This window comes from Meles meles, chromosome 8, assembly GCF_922984935.1.
Source record: "Meles meles chromosome 8, mMelMel3.1 paternal haplotype, whole genome shotgun sequence".
NCBI lineage: Eukaryota > Metazoa > Chordata > Mammalia > Carnivora > Mustelidae > Meles > Meles meles.
The window spans coordinates 13,965,423-13,987,500 of record NC_060073.1 but is presented as its reverse complement, the minus strand read 5'-3'; the positions used below and the strand labels follow the sequence as shown (position 1 = coordinate 13,987,500).

The 22,078-nt window shown below is 39.2% G+C and overlaps 2 protein-coding genes across 2 annotated transcripts; both read right to left on the bottom strand.

The window, feature by feature from the left end:
- Window positions 1-4,479: 4,479 nt before the first annotated feature.
- Window positions 4,480-5,421, bottom strand: LOC123949450 (olfactory receptor 1009-like). The gene has a single exon (XM_046016889.1). It carries the CDS (start codon window positions 5,419-5,421, stop codon window positions 4,480-4,482), a length of 942 nt encoding a protein of 313 aa, XP_045872845.1.
- A 14,545-nt stretch (window positions 5,422-19,966) lies between these two features.
- On the bottom strand, window positions 19,967-20,911 carry LOC123949379 (olfactory receptor 1009). The gene has a single exon (XM_046016796.1). The coding sequence runs from the start codon at window positions 20,909-20,911 to the stop codon at window positions 19,967-19,969; it is 945 nt and encodes a 314-aa protein (XP_045872752.1).
- Window positions 20,912-22,078: the final 1,167 nt, after the last annotated feature.

Here is a 22,078-nt window from a genome sequence, read left to right as displayed (position 1 = left end):
GTTTACATGTGGTGTTGTTCCAGGAGTTGCCAGACCTTAGACAAAGGGTCTATGGATGGACTCCTTTGTCTTATGGGATTGCCCCACTGGAGGCACCAAGCAAGCCACCTGCAGACTCAAGGCAGCCATGTTGTAGCACCACATTATCCCTCAGAATCACACTACTTTTCATTACCTCCATTCTCTACTAAAGTCTCATCAGAAGTTGCAGGCTGGCCTCAACTATGCTGTGGGTGACTTAGAATAAAGTGAGTGTGTTTGCAGGTTTGGGAGGAAATGGTAGGGTCTTGGAAGAGTGGCCATCCCTGGAAGCAGAAGAGGAGGCTTGCACAGTGGGAATCAGGACCCGTGGGTGGAGCAGAAGCAGTGTGAGGCAGCGTTGAAGGCAGGAGAGCAACAGTAGATGTGTTGCCCTCCCCTGGGGATGCTCTGAACTGCAGGGACAAGAGACTGGTATCACCTACATTTCTCCCATCCAGTAAAGATGGGAATTTGAGCCCAATCATAATCAGGCCTTAAAGGAAAGGCCATTTTTAGCTACTAGCTAATGAAACCAGGGTGTACTTAGACTATGAACACATACAACCACATCTCTGAATAAAAGGTGCTACCACAACCCAACCTTGCATTTTGGATTATTTCCTTAGGACAGATTATCTGAACTGGGATTACTAGATTACTCTGAGGAACCCACAAAAGAATCCCCCAAGAGAAGGAGCCACTAATCCTGCATCTGGCATTAGAAGTCCTATTACAAGAACATTTGACTCACTTGTAAATATTTTGAAATTTCTTTCAACGTTTATTTAAAAAAAACTTTTAATTCAATAGTTGACCAAACACACACACACACACACACACATTTTTTTCTAATGTCCCTTTGATACTCGTCATGTTGGGACACTTTCCTACCTCCATTAAGATTTCCCCTTCTCCTAATAGTCTGTTCAGAATCTTTTTTCCACACACCTACAAGCTCTTTAAAAAAAAATACTTAATAAGATAAGTTGGGGAGGGGAGGCGAACCATAAGAGACTATGGACTCTGAAAAACAACCTGAGGGTTTTGAAGGGTCAGGGTGGGAGGTTGGGGGAACAGGTGGTGGGTGATGGGGAGGGCACGTTTTGCATGGAGCACTGGGTGTTGTGCAAAAAGAATGAATACTGTTACGCTGAAAAAATAAATAAAATGGAAAAAAAAAAAAGAAAAGTATCAAGTGTGTATTTCCTACAAATATTCTCCCATTTTTAAAATGGACTTTTAGGGGCTTCTGGGTGGCTAAGTTGGTTAAGCAACTGCTTTTGGCTCTGGTCACGATCCAAGGACTCTGGGATGGAGCCCCACACTGGGCTCTCCCTGCTCTGCAGGGAGGCTGCTTCTCTCTATCCCTCTGCCTGCCACTCCCTCTGCTTGGGTTCTCTCAATATTAAATATTAAATATTAAAAAATAAAATAAAAAATAGACTTTTAGTTCTTTGACCTATGGAAGTTTTACAATAATAGTCAAATCTTTCATTTTTTGCACCCATTTTAAGCTCAGAAAATGCACCATTACCCCTACATATTTCTTTGGCATTAGCCTTACCTTTGCTCATCCTGCTCTGAGTCATTTTGCAAAATACAGATTGACCCCCCAAAATATTCCTTCTTCACACACTGCTCGTTACTTTTTCCTGAGTGAGGAGCCTGAGACAGGGCTCGATCCAAGGACCCTGAGATCATGACCTGAGCTGAAATTAAGAGCCACATGTTTAACAGACTGAGCCATCCAGGCGCCCCAACACACTACATGACACACTTCCAATAACACTGTGATTCCAGACTTTTGCTGTTTTCATTGAATGGTTTTTATTGGGAAACAGCAAAACATGTTTATAGTTTATGAAGTGATTTCACATCCATTCTTTAATTTAATCTTCATGGTAGTCTATGATAAGGTTGATATTATCATTACTTCTGTGTATGTCATCATGGACTTGACTAACCCATCAAAAGGGTAATGAACAGAAGAATATCCTAGATCTGTTGTTCTACAAACTGTACAGATGCAGGAATGATGTTTGTTTTCTTCACTGTTATATGTGGCACGAAGTTCTGTGCCTGGCACATGGAAGAAGTTCAATAATTATTTGTTGAATCAATGAATGCATGACATTTTCCAATTCTAAATTTTCAAATTATATTATGTTGTTTCTCTACCAATGAAGGGTCTTGACAAAACTTTATCCCATTTGGGAAATTCACTGTAAAACAACGTTCTAAGTTTTAAGTGAGTCTATCATAAATACATCAGATAGCAAGTCATATTTTGGGCTTTTATAAAGCATAAGTTAATAAAAAAAAATTTTTTCCTGAGCCAGTAATCTGGTTAGGCTAAATTATCTCTAAAGCCCCATAGCTACAAAGCATGCCATGATTTTGTGGAAACTCTTTGATCAATTTTCGATTTTCAGAGACAGTGTGTTGTACAATAATCAACAGAAAATAACCCATAATACTTTGTATATAGAAAGTACTCAAAAGTTTAGAACATGCATTTATTTATTTATTTATTTATTTATTTATTTATTTAGCGAGACCATGACTCTTAGTAAAAGCTTCTTAATCAACTTTGCTAAAATCATCTTAAGCAGATAGATGGATATGGAAGTTCCTTAAAATCCTGAGGACATTTCTATAATGATTAAGTCATGATATTATAATGTCATGTAGGAATGCTGATCCATTTCCTCTGTGAAACTCTGCTTTTTGTGTCTTCATTATAAAATCAAGAGGTAAAGCTATATCAAGAAAGATAAGATAGAATTGGGTCACTTTGTTGGGTCTCCAAGAGGACATGGAGACCCTGGTGTGAGAGCCCACTCTCCATGCACAGCAGTGGTGCTCAGACCCAAAGGCTGCCCATCACTCACATGACCCTGGAGTCATAACCATGAAATTGAGCTGCATGTATGAACTCCCTTGTGATGCTACAAAACTACTGACCTTACCAGAAACAGGTGGGTCTAGACTGAGAGTCTACCTTCAACTATGGCATTTCCCTGTATGTTCTTGGCCGGGTAATAAGCTTTACTACCAGGGTTTTAAAGGTACCACCATGTGCACAACCAAGTCCCAACCTGCAAAACGTTAGGTAAGAAACCTGTCAACATCCTCCAGAAAACTGAATTCTGATAATACCTTCTATTGGAAGCTCTCTCAGTGTTGAATGCATTAGAGATGAACGCCAGTCTCTATTACTATAAACAATCCCTATGAACCATCCACCTGCCAGAGGTGAACACAAATCCATTTCCAGTCCCTGAGAGATACATAGTTCTTTGTGTCAAGATCACCTATAAAAACTAGTGTATACAGCCAAGGATTTCATTCACTCATGAGGTTAAGCATAAAATCTCACATCTTTTTTTTTTAATAGATTCATATTGATGGGAGCTAGATGTAAGTGCAAAATCCAGAGCACTGCATTTTTTTTTTTAGATTTTTTAATTTATTTTAGAGAAAGAAAATGTAGCGGGGAAGGGGCAGAGGGAGAGAAGGAGTCTTTAGCAGACTCCACACTCAGTGAAGAGCCCGAGGTGGGGCTCAATCTCACCACCCTGAGGACCTGAGCCAAAACCAAGAATCAGACACTTAACCAACTGTGCCAAACAGGCACCCCCCAGAGTACTGCATTTTAAAAATTCCAATGTCAGTGAGTCAACAGGAAAAGAAAGTATATTAGCAGAATGGCAAAAAAATTAATACCTGAAATTAAATAATAAAGCTTTTTGAAAATTATTTTTTGAAAGATTTTTATTTATTTGACACAGAGAGAGACAAAGAGAGAGAGAGAGCTAAAGAGCACAAGCAGGGGGAGCACCAGAGAGAGAGGGAGAAGCAGGCTCCCCACTGAGCAGGAAACCCGATATGGGACTCAAACCCAGGACCTTGGGATCATGACCTGAACCGAAGGCAGACGCTTAACCAACTAAGCCACCCAGGTGCCCCAATAAAGCTTCTTTTAAAATAATTGTGCTGAGGCGCCTGGGTGGCTCAGGGGGTTAAAGCCTCTGCCTTCTGCTCAGGTCATGATCCCAGGGTCCTGGGATTGAACCCCCCATTGGGATCTCAGCTCAGCAGGGAGCCTGCTTCCCTTCCTCTCTCTGACTGTCTCTCTGCCTATTTGTGATCTCTGTCTATCAAATAAATTAATAAAATAAAAAAATAAAATAAAATAATCATGCTGTGAGGTGACTGAGAGAAGCAAAATTAAATGGACAATAGATGTGAACTCTAATATTGCTATACCACAGATAAAAAATCATGCACAAGGCTGAATGAATCCACATTAATTGACTAGATGAAGGAGTAAGTGGAAAGATGAATTAGGGCTGCAAACCAACCCCCAACACTTGCAAATGGCCTGGAATCTTAGGAATCCACACAGTTAGTCTGTCTTTTTAGATTTCTTCCTCAATTTCCTTTCTACATAAGAATTTAGGCCCGACACATCTTCCTCCTAGTAACCGTCCTATGGATGGCATCTTTGACCTCCTTGTTCCTCAAGCTGTAGATAAGTGGGTTCAACATGGGGATCACTGCTGTGTAAAACACCGACACTACTTTATTGATATCCAGCGAGAAACTTGCACTAGGCCGTACATAAATAAAGAAAAGAGTACCATATAGGATGAAGACAGCTGTCAGGTGAGAAGAACAGGTAGAAAAGGCTTTGCGCCTGCCCTCGGCAGAGTGGATCTTCATGATGGCAATGAGGATGTAAATGTAGGAGATCACGATAGTCAGACCACTGAAGACTCCCACAGCTCCAGCCACAACAAAAACTACCCACTTAGTAAGCCTGCTGTCAGCACATACGAGGGAAAGCAGGGGGGACATATCACAGAAGAAATGATTAATGACATTGGGGCCGCAAAAAGGAAGACGAAATGCATTCGTTGTATGGGTCATGGTGTTCATGAACCCGATGACGTAGGGACCAACCACCAGCTGGATACACAGTCTCTGGGACATGGTAATGGAATACAATAATGGGTTGCAGATGGCCACATAGCGGTCATAGGCCATGGACGCCAGCAGAAAACACTCTGCTGCCACAAAGAACCCAAAAAACCATTGTTGCAAAGCACAGCCCAAGAAAGAGATGACCTTCCTCTTCACAAAGAAGTCAGTGAGCATCTTGGGGCTCACAACAGAAGAGAAGCAGATGTCCACAAAGGACAAGTGGCTGAGGAAAAAGTACATGGGTGTGTGAAGGCGGGAATCAACCCGAATCAGAATAATCACGCCCAAGTTTCCGGTGAGATTGATGAGGTAGAAACTCAGGAAGAGCAGGAAGAGGAAGATCTGCAACTGGGGCTTGTAAGTCAAACCTGTGAAAATGAATTCGGTGACCTTCGTGTCGTTTTCAATAGCCATTGGCTGGTTCTGGTTTCCACTAGAAGAACAGAGGAGTCACTACAGATTTGGTGAACACATCTTCAAAAATGGGACACAGAAAAAAATATACCAGTAACTGGGAGAGCATCAGGGGTGATACGACTTCATTGCATCCTGTGGCCAAGGAAACGCAAGTGAGATAGGGACCCAGGCATAAGATCAGATCCGAAGCTATCATATTTTAAGACTCCACAGAAATCCATCAATGCCGAAAGGAGAAGACAAAAATCCAGGAAAAAAGAAGCAGGTTGCTAAATGTCCCATGGCCAGATGATCACAGAGATGGCTCCAGAACAGATGTCCAGTAACGCTCACTTCAGTGAACTTTGCTTGCGTTCACCAGGTGAACACACACAGCAGGGTGGAAGTGAGACAAGCTGCGGAAGAAATGAGCAGCCACTCAGTTTTGAAAGGTACTCCGTGCACTTTGCAATTATAACCCAAGGCTAAATGCATGGTCTTCAACTCTGGAGCCCACCGCCTCTGACCTTGGAAAGTCTTCACCGTGAAACAGGAATGATCCTAATGATACCCACCTTGTAAATTGATGTGAGGGTACAACGAAATAATGCATGTAAAGCACTTAGCAAAGTCTCATTGAGCACCTTACTAAGTGCACAATAATTGCTAGTATTTTTGCCTTGCATGCTTCATTGAATAAGTCTGCAAGGTAAGTATCATTATCTCCTTTTACTTAGGAGGAAAATTGAAGGTCAATGCACATTCATGCTGGTGACTGGCAGAGATGGGCTTTGCACATGTATATGTCCAAACGGACTGTGCTCTTTCCTTTGTCACTGCAGAAATTGTGTGTTCACAATTCCACTCCTCACAAAGAGATGCGAAATCCACTCCACTATGAGTACGGAATGATGTGTGTTTGGCTGCCTACTCCTGGTGTTGAGGTTACAGCCAATGGCCACTAGTGGGAAGCCCGTAGGATAAGAGACTGATGCCCTTGAGTATCACCTTTAGGGAAATATACAGGGAAGAACTCTAGAAAAGAGCCTAAATTCTCCCACCTGTATATCCTCCATCTATCCCTTGTCACCCTCTCAGGGTGCCCTTGGTTAGGTCAGCTGGTCTTTGAACGTGAGTTGCTTCACATGTTCAGTGTAACTAAAACTCTTTCTCTTACTCTCTTAGAACTCTCATTTGCTTAGCATGAGAGGAAGATGTTTAAGTACTCTGAACCCTACTTATACTTAACTTATTTTTTAAAGATTTATTTACTTATTTATTTAAGAGAGAGAGAAAGAGAGTAGGGGGAGAGGCAGAGGGAGAGAGAGAGAGAATCTCAAGCAGAGTCCCTGCTGAGTGTTGAACCTGATGCAGGGCTTGATCTCATGACCCTGAGACCATGACCTGAGCTGAAATCAAGAGCCAGACGCTTAACCAGCTGAGCCACACAAGCACCCCTATACTTTACTTTTAAAAAGTTTTATTAGCCCGGGACTATTGGAGCGCACCATCATACTTAGGCTAGACAGTTTTCCTCCAGTTTTCTAATCTGAAAGGTATTACTAGACTTTAGCAATGTCTCCCCTGAGACCAGTAATGCAACTTACCTTAGATCCTTTGCTTTAGGCCATTAAAGAGAAAGATCTGATGGCCAGGCAGATGGTCCACCCATCACACTCAGCTCTTGCTTAGGTCTCTTCAAGAGTCTAGGAACTCCTCCAGGGTCCATCAAACACTACCTCTTACGGTCTTCCACTTGGCCGTCGCCCAAAGCTCCCAGACAATACATTGTCAACCTTGGTTTCTAAAGTTACCCAGACCTCCAATGCACATTTTAATTTCTCAGGTTCTCTGCTGCATTTGGTGCTAACTCCATAAAAATCAAAAAACACAGAGTGGAGAAACACAACCAGCTCTTGTATTCAGAGCACTGGCATAATACCAACACGGCCTGTGATAATCTTTCCTTAGCAAGGAAATCACCCAGGTGGTATAGACAGGGATGCGAGTTGAATTCAGTGCAATCTCTTTTCTCTTCTGCTGCTGCTAAAGCATCGGTCCTGTTTTATACTTATGTGAGTATATTGCGATCCAGTTGCAAAACCTAGATTTATCTCTACATAAATTACCTCTTCTTAGATTTTTCGCAGTCATCCAACAAACAGGAGGATCATGCCAGTCCTGGCCATCACTCAAATATATAATTTATTTTAATTCCGCTTAAAACAAGTTGTGCTCTCTTGAACTTGTTGAAAATCAGGTAGAAAGAACAGAAAACGATTTAGAAGTTCTCAACTTACATTCTAATAGGCTCTCTCCTCTTTAAAGATGGCATGAAGAACTAAAGTAAGGATGAGCCCAGTTTTTCAGCGTTCCTCTCTCCCCCTAATACAGCTGCCTTCTCAGGCACTAGAAAGTCAGAATTCTCAGTAGTCATTTGGTTTTACTGTCTCTTTCCTTCCCAGAAGAAAATGTGGAGCATTTGCTGTAAAACATACTCAGAGTCTTCATCAATTAGATAAAAGTTCCCTGAACTAGTTGCATCACCTTTTCTTTGTGGTTGCTATGGAAACTCCTCTGTCCCCAGCGTCTACCATAGTTTAGGAATGAAGCCCTCAGGGAGAGTGCAATCAAAGTTTTCCTGCATACACTAAGTAAGTCTGATGTGATCCATTTTCTGGTTGTCTTATATTTGTTTTTAACTGGATATACTCCCTCCATTCTATTTCCAGGCTAAGCCAGGAACCTCTAAGGACTCCCAGGTAAATTGACTTAGTGTGGAGAGGGTGGTCCACGGGAGAAACTTAGCTCCCCCTGATACTCTCCCTATTACCTTCATATCTTGGGAACAAGGGCAAAGAATGTAGAAAATTAACTTTTCTCAAAGATAGCATTTATGACATGTAGCCAAATTATCTCCCTGGGACTTTGCCCAAAACATACAAAGCGTTTAGCCACTGTAAGCAGGGACTGGAAAGATAATTTCTGAGAATATATTAATGATCGTTAAACTGTATGGCAAGACATTATATTATATTTGAACTGTTAGCGTATGGCAAGGGAAATACATTTCTTATTGCCAAGAAAGGAATAAAAACCAATGAAACAAAGTGCTTCAGGGCTCTGTTTCCTCTGCAACACAAACATCGCCAACCAAAACAGAGTTGAAACGGATTCCAGCCTGAATGACAGAAAGTGTAAGCCCTTCAGCAAGCAACACAACTTCCCATTCTGGGAGGCTTTGTTTGTTGACTTTTTATTAATTTCTCAGCATGCCACTATAGTCTTTAGAGCAAATTTTCCATGAGACCTCAGTTTTTGACAACTTTCTGTTCACTCTACATATGAAAGACATATATTGGAAACCAAAAACTGTTTAGATATCACCCTTTTACTTCTGTTTGTTGGTTTTTTTTTTAATTTCAAGTTTTTATTTAAATTCCAGTTAGTTAATATGCAGCGTAATATTGATTTCTGGTATAGAATTTAGTGATTCAACACTTACCTACAACACCCAGTGCCCATCACAAATGCCGTCTTTAGTGCCCATCACCCATCTTTAGTGCCCATCTAGCCCATCCCCCACCCACCTCCCTCCATCGACCCTCAGTGTCATTAAGAGTCTGTTCTATGGTTTTATGGTTTGCCTCTCTCCCTTCTCTTCCCCCTATGTTCATCTGTTTTGTTTCTTAAATTACACATATGAATGAAATCATATGGTGTTTGTCTTTCTCTGACTGACTTATTTCACATAGCATGATTCTCTCTCGCTCCATCCAAGTTCTTGCAAATGGCCAGATTCCGTTCTTTTTAATGGCTGAGTAATAGTCCATCTTCTTGATCCTTCATCAGTTAACAGACCTTTGGGCTCTTACCATAATTTGGCTATTGTTGATAATGAGTTGTCTGGATAATAATCCATTTTTATTGTATGACAGTGTGAGTCTATAGGTTCAATATCACTAAAGGTTTACATACGTGTGCATATACGTGTGTTTTCTTAGGTAAAGTGTCTACAACAAGTGTTTGTCGTTAGTCAGGACTTGGGGAGTAACTTGGTCCTGTTGACTGTCTTCCTGATGATTGGTTAAAGTTCTTTGAAGAACCGGTTAATGCGTGTTCTGTAAGCATATTTATATTTTCTTTTGGGGGGTGAATTTGTAAGTGGAAATAAATATTCTAATTCTTCCTATGATGCTTATCTCATAGTTATTTTTATTTCCTTACATATATCTGTTTTGAATCTTGAGAATATATATTTCTAAGATTTCTTTTAAAATTTACTTCCTGAATGGGGTGCCTGGGTGGCTCAGTTAGCTAAGCATCTGACTCTTGATTTCGACTCAGGTCATGATCTCAGGGTTGTAAGCTCAAGCCCTGAGTCAGGCTATGTGATGCGTATGGAGACTGCTTAAGATTCTCTCCCTCCCTCTCCCTCTGCCTCTCCTCCCATCTCTCCCTCCTTCTCTAAAAAGATAAAATAAAAATAAAAAATGAAGGAAAAAATCGTAATAAACATAAAAAAAATGTTTAAAATTCACTTCCTGAAGTAGACCAAAGACGGACAAATACTGTGTGATTTCATTAATATATAGAATCTAGAAAACAAAACAAAACAAAAACTCATAGATACAGAGAAATGATTGGTGATTTAGTAGTTGCCAGAGACAGGGGTTGGAAAAGTGAGCAAAATGAGTTATAAGATAAATTAATCCTGGGGATGTAGTATACCCCATTGTGATTATTGTCAGTAATCCTGTATGCACATTTGAAATTGCTAAGAGAAAAGTTCTTAAAGCTTCTCATTACAAAAACAAATTGTAACTCTGTGGTGATAGATGTTAACAAAACTTGTGGTAATCATTCTGCAATCCGTATATCAAATTATTACACTGTATGCCTAAAACTAGTGCAATGTTATGTGTCAATTAAATTATTTGAAGACAGTTTATTTGTATTGATATGATCACTGTTGATTAAGTTGAAATTTCAAATTCGCAAGGCAAATCCATTTGTCAAAGAAAAGGCAAATAATTAAGATTATTTTTAATGTATATTTGTGTGCCCTTAAAAGTTTTTTTTTTAAAGATTTTATTTATTTATTTGACAGAGAGAGAGAGATCAAAGGTAGGCAGGGAGGCAGACAGAGAGAGGAGGAAGCAGGCTCTCCGAGGAGCAGAAAGCCAGATGTGGGTGACCTGAGCCGAAGGCAGAGGCTTTAACCCACTGAGCCACCCAGGCGCCCACCAAAACCTATTTTCTTCTTAACCTAAGTGACTAATATTACACGGGAAAAAATGAACAAAGGAGAAAAAGTACAAATATACTATTTTAAGCTTCACCACAGAGCATTCAACCTCTGCTGCAAAAGATTTGCACATTTTTTGTTCATCATCACTAGCCATCAGGGAGATTCAAATTAAAACAACATTGAGATACCACCTAACACCAGTTAGAATGGCCAAAATTAGCAAGACAGGAAACAACGTGTGCTGGAGAGGATGTGGAGAAAGAGGAACCCTCTCACACTGTTGGTGGGAATGCAAGTTAGTGCAGCCACTTTGGAGAACAGTGTGGAGATTCCTGAAGAAATTAAAAATAGAGCTTCCCTATGACCCTGCAATTGCACTGCTGGGTATTTACCCCAAAGATACAGATGTAGTGAAAAGAAGGGCCATTTGTACCCCAATGTTTATTGCAGCAATGGCTACGGTCGCCAAACTGTGGAAAGAACCAAGATGCTCTTCAACGGATGAATGGATAAGGAAGATATGGTCCATATACACAATGGAGTATTATGCCTCCATCAGAAAGGACGAATACCCAACTTCTGTAGCAACATGGACAGGACTGGAAGAAATTATGCTGAGCGAAATAAGTCAAGCAGAGAGAGTCAAGTATCATATGGTCTCACTTATTTGTGGAGCATAACAAATAACATGGAGGACATGGGGAGATGGAGAGGAGAGGGAGTTGAGGGAAACTGGAAGGGGAGATGAACCATGAGAGACTATGGACTCTGAAAAACAACCAGAGGGTTATGAAGGGGCGGCGGGAGGGGGTGGGGTGGGGTGGGAGGTTGAGGAACCAGGTGGTGGGTAATAGGGAGGGCACGTACTGCATGGAGCACTGGGTGTGATGCCAAAACAATGAACACTGTTATGCTGTAAATAAGCAAATAAAAATAAATAAATTAATTTAAAAAAAAAGATTTGCACATTTTTGGTTGACAATAGGATAAATTAATTTCAAAAATTTTATGCATTTTTGTTATAATAATGTCAGATGAATCTTGGAAAATGTTCCAAATTGATGCAATTTTTAGCTGAAAGTAAGCCTTCCTTCTGATATCTACAGTCTAAAGCGATCTCTCCCTGTAAATTTCAAAACCTGTAATGACCTTGTATATGGAATTTATTGGTGCTACCTTTACCTATGGAGGTTTTGTGTCACATTTACTATATGACCATAAAGGAGAGAGACCACAGCACAGTCAATGCCATAGACATTTCAGGGTTTCTATAGCTCAATTGACAATAGCATTTTACAATCACCACTATTATTAATATGTAACTATTATCCTATGAAGAGGAAGGGGATTATTCTTTAAATATCCTTAAATTCCTGAATAATTAAAATACAAATATGAAAAAACATAAAACCTCAAAAATAAATGTTTGCCAAATATTTTAATCTATGTTCAATATTTATAGATGGACGTCGTAATAAACATGAAACAAACGCATCCCTAAAATTTTATTTATTTTCAAGGTTGCAAAGGACAGACCAGGAAAAGTATTTTGCAGCTAATGTTACAAAGGCTTTTTGTTTATTGTTATGATGATGTACGGAGTTACAAGAATGTTGGATGACAGAGTACAATCTCTGAGCTACGTCTTCTAGAACAAGTATGTCATAACTTTGTTACTCGTCGTAGAACTTCTTCCCTCCTTTGTACCTTACTCTCAAAATTCGAGAGATACGAACGTGAGAGTAGATCAGACATGTTAAATTTGTATGTGCAATGAACATTAAAGTATGTGATGAGAGGCAGAAAAAAATGTAAAAAAAAAAAAAAAAAGGATGTGATGAGAGATCCCGTGTAAAGTACATTCCTGTAGTCCCCCTTTATGCACAGGGGATGCATTCCAAAACCCCCAAGAAATGCCCGAAACTGTGAATAGTACTGAACCCTCTATAAACCTCATTTTTTCCTATCCATACATACCTAACATCGAGTTTAATTTATAAATTAGGCACAGTAAGAGATTAATAACAATAAATAATAATAAAATAAAACAAATCAATATACCGTAAAAAAAAAAAAAAGGTGACTGTGGTCTCACAAAATATCTTACTGAACTGATTCTTCTTGAGATGACGAGAGATAAAATGTCTACATGATGAAATGAAATGAGGTGAGTGACACAGGCATTGCAACATACCGTTAGGTTATTACTGACCTTTTTTTTAATTTTTTTTAATATTTTATTTATTTGACAGAGAGAAATCACAACTAGGCAGAGAGGCAGGCAGAGAGAGAGGAGGAAGCAGGCTCCCTGCAGAGCAGGGAGCCCAATGCGGGGCTCGATTCCAGGACCCTGGGATCATGACCTGAGCCGAAGGCAGAGGCTTTAGCCCACTGAGCCAACCAGGTGACCCTAGTACTGACCTTCCGACAATAAATCAGAAGGAAGATCATCTACTTCCAGACCACAACCAATTGCAAGTAACACAAACTCCAGGAAGCAAAACCAAGGGTAATGGGGGGACTAGTGTATATAGGCCCAAACACACAAAATGTATCTATGATTTCACAGCCCTTCAAAATTAATTTTTAGGTTTTTGAAAGTTTTTTCCAAGCCTCCTATCTTAATAATGCTTTCAATTATTAAAGGAAACATTAGTGGACAAAATTATTGTGATTTATAAGCTGATGCTGCCATCTAGTGGCCAAGTTTAGCTACACCTTAAGGAAGAATCCTTAGAATGCTACTTCACTATGGAAACCTGTCTTCCTTTTATTTGAATCCTATATTCACTGAGACCATGTTAATAGGTGACTTTTAAAAACAAGAAGGATAATAAAATATATTTCATGATTAATGTGAAATTGTGCCTTTCATGGTACTGAAAATTCATATTTAAAGCAAAACTTGTTCTAAAATAAAACTAAATATGTAAAACTAGGATTTTCAGAATTGAAGATATAAGGCCTTTTTGAGGGAATCTTTGTTAACATGAAATGGCCGAGAGACTAATATCAGCCTCAGAAGTTAATGATCATCACATTCCTTTCCAAATGACCTCAGAGGGATTTAACAAACTTCTGTCGAATCACTTCTGGGTCAGATATTGTGCTAGACTCTGGTGATAAAGGAGTATCTCCCCAGGACACACGATAAGGAAGAATTTCTCTTTGTTTAGGCTACTAAAATTTTATGAAATTTGATTGGGAACAGATGGTGTCTTATGCCTTCCTAACATCCATAAAAATGATCATAAAAAATTTTTATTAAACAAGCAATAATAATAAATTAGAAATATCAGTCACAATCTTCTGAGAACTTATCTGTAATATTTTTCTTAATTTTATAATAATAAAGTGCCCTACATAATGTTATCTCTACTTCATAGATGGGTATAGTAAGAAATTTTTTGTTTAAATTTTCTGTATTATTGGCTATAGCTCCTTATTTTGAATTTCACACCATGCAGTTTTATTTGGGAAGCATGAATATAACTAGGCCATTCCTATCTAAATTCTCTCTCTCTTCTCTTCCTTTTTCTCCCTCTCCCTCTATCTTTCACACACCCGAATCTAAGCATATTTAAAAACAAGGTTTTGTTTTGTTTTTTTCCTTGATTGTCTTTCACCTTGGTAGGGGATAAGGATTTGTGAAAATGGCATCTCTTCCTCTCTCCAGACATTTTCCTTAAACCTCTCTCTCTTTCCTCAAAATTCCATTTCAAATATGTCCATCTGGAATAGACCAGATGCCCCTTTTCCCTTTTTTGGCAAGAGAATGACTCTTTCAGTGCAAGTAACATGTCCATCCCACACCTGGGGATGTAAATCGTGAGATTCTGCCTCTCCAAAACCTCAGAGATAACACTTGCTGCAGGACAGGAAGTCAGTCAGAGGATCGGAACACCCAGGACACAGCCGCCAGATCAGGGGTGGGGAGGGGGGGATACAAGAGGAAGAGGGCAGGCACATAGTGCAGGCACACCCTCGAGATATTGTGGGTTCCATTCCAGAGCCATGCAAAAAAATGAATATTACATTAAGCAAGTCAAATGAAATTTTTTTGTTTTTCCAGTGTATGTAAAAGTTATAGTTATATTATACTGTAGTTTATTATGTACAATAGCATTATGTCTAGTGCTAAAAAATGCTAGCCATCATCTGTGCTTTCAGCAAGCTGTAGTCTTTTGGCTGGTGGAGGGTCTTGACTCCACATTGATGGCTGCTCACTGGTCAGGGTGACTGTGACCATTTCTTAAAGTTAAGACAACAGTGAAGTTGGCCACATCCATTGACTCCTCACTTAACCACTCAGAGATCATTGCAGGCTTATTAATTGGTCTATTTCAGTAAGACGTCTCAGAGGATAGGGAAGCCTAAGGAGAGGGAGAGAGAAGGGACCAGCAGCCAGTTGCTGGAGCCTCAGAACACCCCTGTCTACGACAAGGTTTGACATCTTACATGCACATGGTTTATGGTGCCCCAAACAATTACCGTAGAAACACTGAGATTGCTGACCACAGATCATTAGAGCAAAAACAATCATAGTGAAAAGGTTTGAAATATTGCAAGAATGACCAAAGCGTGAGAGGGAGACTCAAACTGAGCAAATGCTGTTGGGAAAATATTGCTGATAGACTTGCTCACGGCCGGATTGCCCCAGACCTTCAACTCATGACAAGCACAGTTACCTGCGAAGGAGGGTCAAGTGAAGCACGATAAAATGAGATATGCCTGCATTTGTTTCTCTGGAAGGGTGTCAAATGGGGAGAGAGAACATGAACAGAAACTCCTTCTCAACTCCACGCCTTTTTTAAGTGTCTTCTCCTGATTTTCCTCTCCTTTAATGCATTAAAGCATAAAAGTCAAGCCAATAGTCAACCCAAGTGTGGCGTGGGTGTTCTCCCACGCTTGCCTTCGAAAGAGGGATTTCCATCCGTTTGAATTAGAAGTGGTTATATAAGATAGGAGACTCAAAATAACAGCACCTGTAAAAAACTATTCAAAAGAAATTTACTTTCTCTGTCATGAAACAGATCAGGAGGTAGTCAATAGAGGACTAGTAATGGCAGATATACAGTATCAAGAACGTAAATGCTTCCCCAAGGTAGCCGATGAGTGCTCAAGGTCCAGCCATTAAATCTGCATTCCAGGTTATAGGAAGGATACTGGGGAGAGGAAAGGCACTTTCTGAAGATCTAAGGAGACTTAGTAGAAGCATCTTGCGAAGTTTCCGCTCATCCAGCCAGGACTTGATCACATGTCAGCACTCACCTACAAAGGAGACTGAAAACTGCAGTCTTTTACTGTGGTTTCAGTGTGCTCAGCTAAAAATGGGTCACCTGTTAAAGAAGAGGAGAAAGAAAGATGGGATGCTTCTCCAGTAGTTTTGTCTGTAGAGACAAAGGGAACCTCTTGGTTTCTTTTCTTAGCTATTCTTTTTCCTAGATGATCTTATTAAGTGATGGTATTAGTATAATAGCTAAAAGCTTAAGTTTTGCTGTCTGGGATCTGAGTTAACACCCCATCCCCACTGCTCATTAGCTGTACGGTGCATCCTGACATCTACTGTATCCCATTACATTATTTTTGTAGAACTAGTACCGATGTTTAGCTGATTAACCTTTACTTACGAGCCTCTCTCCCTCAAATAGATGCTCCATGGAGGAAGGGTCTTTGCCTGTCCTATTCACTGCTGTACCCTCAGAACCTGATAATGCCTACTAATTAGGAATCATCGCTCATCATCACTGTTAATTTTATAATTTTTTTGGCAATTAAAAATCCTCTTGAGAAGAATATTTAATAGAAAATAGTTTATTTAAAAATATTTGATCTGTGATTTAGTTTAAAACTGACTAAAATAATAGTTAATATGAAAATTGTAAAATTACACACACACACACACACACACACAATTACTGGAATAATAGAACCCAAAGATTTGTAAGATTTATAGAATATCTGTATAGTCAAAATCATATTACAAAAACATGTGTTTTTTAAGATTTCACTATCTTTAAAATAGACTGTGTACATTTATGCATATCTGAAAGCTATATATATAATACAAACATACAGAAATAGAAAATGCCTGAAATAAGTGCGCTAAAATAGACCCATTTTATATGCAACTAGCAGAATTACACGATTTTCTCTTCTTTCATTTCACTTCCAAACACTCTAAAATAATTAAACTTCCCTCAAAATGTGTTTTCATTGTTTTTCCTAGGCAATAACAACAAAAAAATTTCAAATTTAGGCTCATATTTTATACTTATTAGTTCAAAGACTTTTTTATTCCATTTATATATTAAATGATAGGACAACCTAAGTAAATTGAAACACCTCAATTAAAAAACTATTTTGCCTCATCGTTGAAAAGCAGTGGGGCAAGCCATGGTGAGAGTGGTTGTGGATCTCTTGGAGGGCACAAGCCTCTCATCACATTCAGTGGGAACTCTGGCTAGGTTACAAATGTGTGCGCTCTCCATGGGGCTCATGGAGACTTGCCTTCAGCCCTACTATATTTGGCATTGGAATTGCTCAAGTGAGATTCTAGATCGCAGTTACTGACCCACCACTCTGAGTTCAGATAACGGCTCACATCCATCTAAATGAGTCTATTGGTTCATTCCTTAAATGAGCTACCCATAAAATATCAAGAGCCTTGGCAAAAGTAGTGTCTACACAGATGATCCCAGTGGATTTCAGGGAATTTTTAAGCACCTGAAGAACAGTTGATGTCACCCATTCCATTCTGAAGATCAAGTTTTTACCAAGAGATGTTTTAGAGGCACCAGGGCTTATAATCAATTCTGCATCCCTTTTCTTGACTGGAAACTTTTTCTTAGGTCATTTATAAAAGTTTCATTATCTGAGTGAAACATAAAATGTGGTATAGCTTGTCTGGTGTTGTCTCCCAACATCATGAGATGAACAAAATCTTAAGACTCTGGGACCCACATTATTTGTCCAACAGCACAGCCCCCCAGGGCTGTAAGAGTCAAGTATTATGGAAGGGAGAAGCTGGGTTGTGATTTGGATCAACTCGTGCTGAGACTCAGAGTGGCCACTGAATGACTGGGAATGCATTTCCTGCCGTTACCCTCAAGTAGCTTTCCTTCTCCCAGATGGCTTCAGATGTTTTACGTGTCATACACCATAAGGTACTTGGGGCTCACAAAACACCCCGTAGACCTCAGGCTGAACCAAATCTATCTGGATCCCAGTAACTCAGGTGAAAAAGGTTTGGGGTGTTTTGTTGTAGTTATTTTATTTAATGTTGCATAATTTTGCTAGTCCAAAATCATAGAGAACCCAGATCAGATTTGTGCTTGTATCCTGGAGCATTAAACTTAGAAATTAAAGACTCTACTGCCAAAAAACTCGGTAAGAGGGGGAAAAAAAGAGAATGCCCAAGAACCTTCCTTCGGTGCAAGATCCGTGCTGTAAAGGCACAGCCTAAAACACTGATCATTTTCCTTTCACCAAGAAAAAAGGAAATCACTTATTTTGCCATTGGAGCAAACACACACATCTGAGAGTGTTGATCCCAGCCTTTATCTAATCAATTATTTCAAACATAAATAAAGGATGTAAATTAAATGGAAGGAATTTCTGAATCTTTTTCAGAGCATTCCATTGGCACTAATTCTGTCTCTCCCATTTCCTAGCCCGTGACTCATTTCTGCTGTCTGAGGCAGTCGCCTCATTGAAACCAGGATTATCCCTAGCCTAAATACCACTTCATTGTCTTGGTAGTCAGTTCCCTCCACAACCCCCTCGCTCCCTCGGAACTCAAGCCACTCTATGACAGTCCTTGAAAAGTTCTATGCCTACAATAACTGCATTAGTCAAAACGGGTTCATGATCCCAAGAAGGAATGGCTGGGACACCATCATTCCACCAATACTGCCAAAGAAAACATTTATTTATCCACTAACGCCATCGTGAAATTTATTAGGGCACAGACTTGAGATACATTTATGCTTAAGTTCTCCCCACATCATTCCTGAGACATGTCTCACTCTGCTTTTTCCCCTTATATCTTTCTATAATCTAGAGATAAATTCTCTATTTTTAGATCACACTCAGTGATCAGGGCTCAAACAACTCGGGCTTGCACCAAAAAACACTTTTCAAAAAATCACGTTCTCTTCTCTGATGTAATTATAATACCTCTTGAATTGTTCCACTGTTGTATGAGGGACAGACAGGTGTTAAAATATATTTTACTTCATTATATTGTATTTCTTTTTCTTTCTAATTTGGAACAACAAAAAAGACTGACATGAAAATAGGATATATATTTTCTTCATTTTAGTTTACCTCTGGCTTCTCAACACCTATTGCCTCTGATTTTTTAGAATTTTCTTCTTCTCTTCTTCACCTGTTTTGCATTTTGTTTCTAATTTCTATAACAAGGGATGCTGAATTTTTTTTGTCTGAAAGAAATAGAAAAACTAAATATCGAATATTAAAATAATAGTGGGGACAACTTCAGAGTCAAATATGTAAAGAGACATCTCTCTTGTCATGGTCACTTGGTGGAAGAATAAGAATATAAGTTTTGCATCATCAATATTGTTTACCTTTTGCTTGTATTTGCTTTTTCTGCAGCCATTGTGACATAGTATTCTTAGAAGCAAGGACAAAGAAAATATGCATAAGAGATATTTGAAGGAATATGATATGAGGAGTTCATTTTGTTAAAAAAAATAATTTGTAGTAGGGGTGCCTGAGTGGCTCAGTGGTTTAAAGCCTCTGCCTTCGGCTCAGGTCATGATCCCAGGTTCCCGGGATCGAGCCCCGCATTGGGCTCTCTGCTTAGCAGGGAGCCTGCTTCCCTCCTCTCTCTCTGCCTACTTGGGATCTCTGTCTGTCAAATAAATTTAAAATAATAATAATAATAATAATAATAATAATTTGTAGCTAAGTAACCTGTTCTGTTTTCTATTTTCAATTCTGTATTTAGGAATGGAGGTCGTATATGTCGTTCCAATGAATCTCCGCTGGTCTGGACACATATATTGGTATAACTAGGGCCATAGTATTAGTAGCTAATGATCCGGCACTTACTAGATTTTTAGCTTACGCTCAATAATGAAATTATTTGAGGAAACAGAATTTTTGGTGACTGGAATTTTTTATCATCCACGTGCACATGATTGAAAGGGAGCTTTAAAGAAATAGGTGGCAAGGATTCCATACTCTAAACTCTGCCCATTGCTTATCCTCTTCGGATGATGACCAGATAGACTCATCAAGTCTAGAAGCTTTTCCTTTTGTCCATTTTGTATTCCAGACTGGAATTTAACTTCTGATGCAGAACTCGCTCCTGACAATCGTTCTGCGCATGGCAGCTTTCACTTCTTTATTTCTCAAGCTGTAGATGAGAGGGTTCAACATGGGGATCACTGCGGTGTAGAACACCGACACCACTTTGTTGATGTCTAGGGAAAAAATTGCACCTGGCCGCACATAGATAAAGAAGAGAGTCCCGTATAAAATGGACACGGCCGTGAGATGCGAGGAGCAGGTGGAAAAGGCTTTGCGCCTCCCATCAGCAGAGCGGATCCTCAGGATGGCAGTAAGGATGTAGAAATAGGAGATTATAATGGTCAGGCTACTGACAACCAGGACAGCTCCAGCCACAATGAAAACCAACAATTTATTGATCCGGGTGTCAGCACATACCAGAGAAAGAAGGGGGGACATATCACAGAAGAAATGATTGATAATGTTGGAGCGACAAAAGGGAAGCCGGAAGGCAGCTATTGTATGAGTCATGGTGTTCAGGAAGCCAACAGTATAGGGTCCGACCACCAGCTGTATGCAAAGTCTCTGCGACATGGTTACAGAATACAGTAATGGGTTACAGATGGCCACATAGCGGTCATAGGCCATGGACGCCAGCAGAAGGCACTCAATGGCCACGAAGAACCCGAAAAACCATTGCTGCAAAGCACAGCCCAGGAAGGAGATGGCCTTCCTGTCAGCGAAGAAGTCCGTGAGCATCTTGGGACCCACTACGGATGAAAAGCAGACGTCCACAAAGGACAGGTGACTGAGAAAAAAGTACATGGGCGTGTGCAGGTGGGAATCCATCTGAATGAGAACAATCATGCCCAAGTTTCCTGTCATGGTAATGAGGTAAAAAAATAGAAAGAGCAAGAAAAGGAAGACTTGCATCTGAGGATGATATTTTAAGCCTATGAAGATAAACTCTGTGATTCTTGTATGGTTTCCATCAGCCATTGATGGCCTTGGTCTTCTAAAGTGAGAAAAGCAGAAAATAGATGATGTGCACCACTTTAAATAATTTGAAAACATAACATGATGCACAAGAAAAGAAACTACAGGTCCAATTTGGGAACATCAATATAAAAAGAGACAAATTAAATGCTAGCAAATCAAATATAGTAAAGTTCTTAAGAACAATATGGCTTAAATGTTTTAAAGAGAAAATTAGAACTAGGAATTGGGTCACCATTTGCAAACCTATAAAATTTCTCACCACATTTACATATTGAAAGGAAATACATTATAATTACTTTAATAAAATTCTTTAAAGAATTTGATAAAATGTGACTCAAAAAGAAAAAAAAAAGAAAGAAAGGAAGAAAGAAAAAGAAAGACTTCCCAAATTGGAAGCAAAAAGGAACTACTTAACTCAGTAAGAAAAATCTTCTTGAAACTCCCAGAGGATATATGTGCACGGGGTAAGCACTAGAAACATTCACACTATAACCAAAAACTAGTTATTTTCACATTTTGCACTATTTAACATTACACTGGAGAACACATCTGAAGTACTAAACCCTAAATTTAAAAAAGAAGATATAAGAATTCTAGAAAACAGGGATAAGAAAATACTGCATTATTTGCAGAAAAAAATTGCACAATAGTCAACCAATAAAATAACTTTTTTAGAAAAAAATGAAACAGTTCATTCAAATAGTGAAGATCAGTGTTAAAAAAGTCAATAATTGCCTATGAATTATAATGGGAAAAACTTACATTCATTGACTCAAAATGATAATATAGCTATAAATAAGCCTGATAAGGAATGTTCAAGATTCGTATGAAGAAAAATATAAATTATAGAACTTTACTGTACAAGGGAAGAAATGCCTAAATGCCTATGTATTTATTAAGATTCATTTCTTCCTGAGAAAGCAAAACTTAGCTCTAACAGGGAGAGTGGAATCTTCATGGTCATTCCTCAGGTTGGAATAGCAGACACAGATACATCAATTGTGAAGTGAACAGGAAATAATATTTCCCTCACAGATAGGCTACAGATATGAAGTATCCTAACAACATTGGGCGGGGGGTGGGTGACAAATATTTTATTACTCAATGAGACATTTTATTTTCTAAAATTATAGACTATCTGAAATTTTTCTTTGGAATTTTATCAGC

Excerpts from the sequence above, each read along its gene's own strand:
- LOC123949450 (XM_046016889.1), bottom strand. The coding sequence starts at position 5,421 with ATGGCTATTGAAAACGACACGAAGGTCACCGAATTCATTTTCACAGGT.
- LOC123949379 (XM_046016796.1), bottom strand. The coding sequence starts at position 20,911 with ATGGCTGATGGAAACCATACAAGAATCACAGAGTTTATCTTCATAGGC.